We start from the raw sequence: 6,118 nt of genomic DNA, 5'->3' as shown, positions 1-6,118 counted from the left end.
GATTAGTCATCGTGTATTGGACACACTTTCAACAAATGACCAAATTAGGGAATGTAATACTCACTTGAATAAAAGAATCTAAACTGAGGTTGGGTAGTACATATATTCAGATTCAGATACAAATCCTTGTGTGTTTTGCCTCTACATATTGCAGAAATATGTACTCACAATCACTTGTACAAATTTTTATACTAACAATACATAAACATTGCATTTGTTTGCTACACATGGCATCAATGATCCATGAAATAGTACTTTTTAAATCGTAAATAACAAAGATAAAGTGAAGTCAACTAGATTGTTGTTTCCATTTCAATTAGAACACATCAATTTATTGGCCCTTCATATGGAACACAAAAATAAAAATATACAAATTTGAGAACTATATTCCATATTGTGATAATATTCCATGTCCATTCCAACTGAATAATACCAACCTTAACTGTACAAGGACAAAAAGAGAGATGGTTGCTACAACTACCTTTCAATAGTTTATTGTATAGGTTAATTCATTGCAAGAACTCATGGAAATGAGACTTTAGAATCTAATTATTGGCCAAAGTTTCTTCAAATCTAGGCATAAAAATGGGAAGAGCTGTTATACTCTTTGTTATCAAATCTTTGTGCAATGATAGGACGGACATCATCAGCATCAGCAAGGATCTCAAGAAATGGAAGCAATGACATGAGTGCACAATCCAATGGATCATCATACCAACTTTTTATAGGAATACCATTATTCACTTGCAACTGGAAAACCTGAAATTTAAAATAGAGTACGGATTAAAAACTTCTTAAAAATAAGGAGACTACATGTCCGTTTGCGAGTTGAGTTCTACAAGGAAAGGAAAGACTTCAGAGCTACAAAATACACCTATGACATGACTCTAAAGTCTTCTCTTTCTCTCTAAAACTCAACTCGCAAACGGATCCCGAGGGTCTGTTTGCGAGTTTGTTTTTGGAGGAGAAGAGAAAAACTTGAGAGCCATGAAATACACTTCTGAGATGACTCTCGAGTCTTCCCTTTCTCTCCCTTCCCCTCCAAAACCAAACTTGCAAACAAAAAGTAAAGAAGGAGAAGCAGCAAAGAAGAGTGGCAGGTTTGGTACCTCGGGCGTATTATCAATTATGGCAACTTTTGTAAGATCGACACCTAATACAGTCAGATCTTTTACATAATTTCCACATGAAAAAATGCACGACTCTCGATACATTCGTCTTGAAATAAGTCTACCATCGGGATCCAATATATCAAGTAGTTGTTTTGCATATATGCTTTGACTGGCAGTAAAAATAACTACTTCAAACATCTCTGACACTCTCTCCAAGAATGTGTGGAGGTTAGGCCTCTGTTTTACATATACTGTGTTCTCTTTCATGTTGTAAAAAACATTGAAAGTGAAATCTGCATCCTCACAATGTTGCAGTGTGGAATGAACAAGTGTCTCTGCACAAAATCGAGCACACAAGAGTAAGATAAATTAGATTTACTGCAGTAAGTATTTCAGAAATAAGATGTAGACAAAATGAACAATCCGATTGTGATGAATGAAAGTCCATCTCAGAGAAGCATACTGCATGATTCTTGAATATCTACACTGAAATCTGATGAATTGTTTAATATTACACTATTTGCATCTATAAGTGCAAGTCAATACCATGGCATTGGCACTATTAAACATAGGGGATCAAACAAGCTTGTTTTAGATATCTTATTGATATCTTGTTTTAGATGAAACATGAGAGTGATTATTAAATCTATATTAAAGTTAAATCACATTCAAAGGCAAACTCACCCATTTTTCCTGATAAAAGTAGTTGAACTCTCAATATAAAAATGGAGAAAAAGAAGTGGTTTTATAATTCTAAAGCAAATCATGTTTAGAATACATAATCATATGGTAGTAAGACGCACTGGATTGGACCTACAATTGAAATGACATTCAAGTTCGTGACACTATTCGCATTGGAATTTACATCCAACGCTATATTAAGTATTATATTATTAACATCACTAGGAACATGCTTAGTTTCTTACCATCTAAATCAAGCACTAGTGTTACTGACTTTCTTCCTTGAGATTGCTTAGGTATTTGAGTGGGCAGATCAGTTGATTCTACATCTGATAATTCCGGAAAATTCTTGAGAAACAATTGTGGATCAAAGCACTCTGTCTTATCAGAATCCTGGTTACAACATCTTTTCGCCTGACACAATGCCGAATACAAACTACAATTTTCTTGAACCATCACCGATTCCTCACATGATATGCTATCTTTTGTACTGCCAACATTAACATCGTCTTCAAGGGCAGGCAGGACCATGTTCTGGTAAGGAACATCAAACACGGCTGGCTCATAAGACTTATAATCAGAAAGATAGTTGATGATCTCAAAGTAATCATCATCAAAATAATCTCCATCAAAGGGTAAGCTTGTCATGATCATGTCAGAAATGAAAAAGTCTGATAAATCAAATGTTTGATAACCACATATGCTTCTTCCATCATCACCTTCATCAGCACTTAGTCTGGGCATGTCAGTATCGCCAATTCTCCCTGTTAGAGAACAGACAATCAAAACATCACGACATGCAAATAGTCTTAATCGTAAATAATAAGCAGCCAGATATCATGGTGCAGGCAGATTATTATCGTCTGCATACATGGCTTGAAAGTGAATAAATAGAAAATCTGAGTACATGAATAAGGAATAAAAATCGGTAAGACTTGACAGGACTCCATTATGCAAATTCAGGACATAGCTTTATTAAAGGATTATGCAATAGATCCTATCTAACTAGATTTAGAAGTTGACTGCAACTAAGTGGGATACTGAGAAGCGGAACTTTTTTTATAACCTGGCAATCTAGAATAAAAGCATTGTATAAAATATAAAAGTCATTCTCTTCCAATTGAGAAGATAATCATAAATTTCCAAAGGCCAAAGCCACTACTGAAAGAAGCTTATTCTCAATCAAATTTTGTGGCAGCCTGAGCAAAAAAGCACATGACCAGTTTACTCTTGGACCATTGTGCATCTAATGATTATCAGAGAAGATATATTCTTTTACAGAACAGAACTGTCATACCAGTATCCCCTTGAGTAAAATGTTGAGAATGGACGTCAATAGGCTCAAAAGCAGGAGAAACAATTATTTCAATATCAGCTGTACAGGGGATAGTTGAGTCCTGGAAAAACAGAAGTGAATCATGTCTCTGGTGCATTGTGGGAAAGTTCAAAGGTCACAGATTTTACACAAAAGTAAATTACAAAAAACAAAAACTGGTCTACTGATTACAATACAATGAATATAATCAAACTTTACCATTTCTTCTGGGACAGAGGGATCAAGAGAAAATGATTGATGCTGCTGAGATTCAGTGTCTTCTTTATTTAGAAATTCCCTTCTATCAATGGATTCATCCCTAGAAACAGCCTTGGGGGATGCTAGCTTTCTTGAGGAAACTACAAAGAATAGTAAGAACTATCAAATACTGTTTACATAATTTTTTCAGCATAGATATAAATAATAAAATGAAACCCACAAAATATATAAGGAATCAATTCGGTAGATCAGGAGGAATTGTTCTACAACTTATCACTGGGTTTTCACAGAAAACAAAAACAAGACAGTCATCAACTGTCAACAAAAATGATAATCCCAAAATACGTCAAGCTTTTATGTGGTTTTTCACATTGTCCACACATGAAAGTCACTATCACAGTACCGTTACTTAAATATGATAAACAAAAATGAAAAGAAAAATGTAAGCTCCCAAAAAAAAGGCAAAAAAAAGGCAAAAAAAAAAAGAACGTGAAGGGGAGGGTTGCGAGCACGCAAATCATTGGTATTGACTACTAAAGAAAAACAATTGACAGTTTGACACAGATACTTAGACAGTAAAGAGTGGATTAAACCAATCTCAAGTTAAGCAGCTTACCATCTCCACAATTATGAATGGCAGTGTCTATTTCTGTCACTTGATCGGGAAAAACCACTTTAGAGCATCGCTTTTTGGAAATTATTTTTGATTTCGGACAGACATGAAGATCCTTTTTCTCTGTTAAACAGCCCTTGCTTTCTATGCCCTTCATTTTTATGGATGGCATTTGATTTGTCCTTCTGATGCACAACTAAAAGAGAAACAGGACCCCTCTGCGCAATCGAAGCTGCAGAGACGGTGCTGCAAAAAAAGAACAAAAATACAAATATTAAAAAAGTTAAAGGGGAAAAACTAGCATCTATGTTATAAACAAAAATGACGCAAGTAGCAAACAAAATTTCTGCATAAGCATTAAGAATTGTACTTTGCATCTTGTGTGGGTATAAACTATAAAAAATTCCACACAAAAGATTATAAAGAAAAGTGAAAGATTATAGAGCTATCCATCACTGTAAATATGAACTATAGAAACTTCCACACAAAAGATTATAAAGAAAAGTGAAAGATTATAAAGATTATAGAGCTACCTATCACTGTAAATATCAACTGTTGAAATTTCCATACAAAAGATGTACAATAATATAAAAGAAATTAAAGAAATTTTTCTCCTCACCTTTTGGTAAGGAACTAATCTCTTTCGGGATGCATGGTTACCCCTCCCAACCCGTTAATCGTAGCCTTGACCTTTTGGTCATTCTGGGATATAACAGGGTCTTATACCAAAGCCTTGTTGGTAATTGAAGAAATTTTAAATATAAAAGAAATACATAATCTTCAAATACAATAGTTGCAATTTAGTATTCAATCCTTTCCGATTAATACCCTGATTATCCAAACTCATATAACTATTCGTTCAAGTTCATATAAAAATAAGATCTTTAACCTAGCAGCAAAAATAGAACATCTTGAAATAAAAACAAAGCTATTCATTCAAGATCAACATAATCCACACACAAACCCTATACTAAACCAAAAATAAGATATACTGAAAAAGATCACAAAAGAAGCATACCCCATGATTGTTCGCATTCAAAAATACAAACTTTCTAAAGTGAACATATGAAATTGAGAATCAACCATGCAAAATCACCCCAAAGATATAAACTTTAAAAACAAAACCCTTATAAAAAACAAGTAGAAACTAAACAGTAAGTAACAATTTTTAACAGTTATTGTGATTGAAAGTGAAAGATGGTGATAATACCTGTGAAAAATCAAAAGATCTTTGTTTCTTTGTTTGTGAGTCTTAGAATTAGAAGAAGTACTTGAATTTGCACTTGCATCGCACACAACTCATGTCAGCTACTATGGACGGTTCGATTGGGATCTCTCCAATCATCTTATGCCACGTGGAATGTGTAGCTGGCGGAAATATAGCAATCAGAACGAGCGTGTTTTTTCAAGAGAGTTGCGAAGTTTGCCACTTTCAAATTTTCAATCAACTTTTTTTCTTCTTTGCATACTTTATGAAAATAATTCAGAATTATTTGAGCTATTAATTTAAATTTTAGAGAAGATTGTATATATTAAAATTAAATTTACACATGTGGAAAACAGAAATTTCATTTTTTGTTAAATTTAAGTGCATGGCACAAGTTCCCTATGAGTGAGAGCATTTATAAGTTGAAAAATCCATTAAATTATTGTTTTAATGTTTTGGTTTAGGATATGTTTCATAATTTTTCACTCTTTTAATATCTCATATTAACAAGACTCCATAGTGACTAAATGTTCTCTTGCACCATAGGTCCAATATATTAATTAAAATATTGAATTTCATTGATATTCAGGTTTCTTCAAACTTGTGATATGATAAAAAAATGAATTTTTAAAATTATTCTTCAAAAAAATTGTTTTTAATGTATATGAGTGTTTAAATTTATTTTGGAGGTTGTAGGAAGTGGGAACTCAGTGAGCATCCGTTGGGTTGGTTGTGTAAAAGTTTGTCACTTATCTAGTACTAATGTTGTTTGAATCATTTTTTGAACTTGGATTCGGTCCTAAATTCGAAGGTAACCCGATTCTAAATGATGAACATGTCAACTTTTGAACCTGAACTCGTCCCTAGACCCGATTAAATATAATGCATACATATTTTAGATAAAAATTTCTCATTATTACTCATCGTTATTGATATGTAATTTGACATATAAAATGATATATGTACATATT

General features: G+C 33.2%; 1 protein-coding gene across 2 annotated transcripts; it reads right to left on the bottom strand.

Moving 5' to 3' along the window:
• Positions 285–5,250, bottom strand: LOC109348402. 2 transcript variants are annotated; one of them, XM_019588830.1, is made up of 7 exons: positions 5,151–5,250; positions 3,944–4,186; positions 3,328–3,467; positions 3,091–3,190; positions 2,039–2,557; positions 1,110–1,447; positions 285–759 (listed from the first exon to the last, which is right to left on the bottom strand). In XM_019588830.1, exons 2-7 carry the CDS (start codon positions 4,110–4,112, stop codon positions 574–576), a joined length of 1,452 nt encoding a protein of 483 aa, XP_019444375.1. In that variant the 5' UTR covers positions 4,113–4,186; positions 5,151–5,250; the 3' UTR covers positions 285–573. The 2 variants fall into 2 exon arrangements, with proteins under 2 accessions (XP_019444375.1, XP_019444383.1); XM_019588838.1 differs by lacking the exon at positions 5,151–5,250 and adding an exon at positions 4,959–5,065.

The sequence above is a fragment of the Lupinus angustifolius genome, chromosome LG01 (assembly GCF_001865875.1).
Source record: "Lupinus angustifolius cultivar Tanjil chromosome LG01, LupAngTanjil_v1.0, whole genome shotgun sequence".
Taxonomy (NCBI): Eukaryota; Viridiplantae; Streptophyta; class Magnoliopsida; order Fabales; family Fabaceae; genus Lupinus; species Lupinus angustifolius.
Note: the sequence above shows the minus strand (reverse complement) of the source record. Positions and strands in the feature narration are given on the sequence as shown.

What these genes read in the sequence shown, in the direction of transcription:
- LOC109348402 (XM_019588830.1), bottom strand. Translation starts at nt 4,112, where the DNA reads ATGCCATCCATAAAAATGAAGGGCATAGAAAGCAAGGGCTGTTTAACA. An exon ending in CCTCTGTCCCAGAAGAAATG is followed by an intron (nt 3,191 to 3,327) that starts GTAAAGTTTGAT and finishes CTGTTTTTCCAG; the next exon opens with GACTCAACTATCCCCTGTAC. An exon ending in TAATTGATAATACGCCCGAG is followed by an intron (nt 760 to 1,109) that starts GTACCAAACCTG and finishes TTTAAATTTCAG; the next exon opens with GTTTTCCAGTTGCAAGTGAA.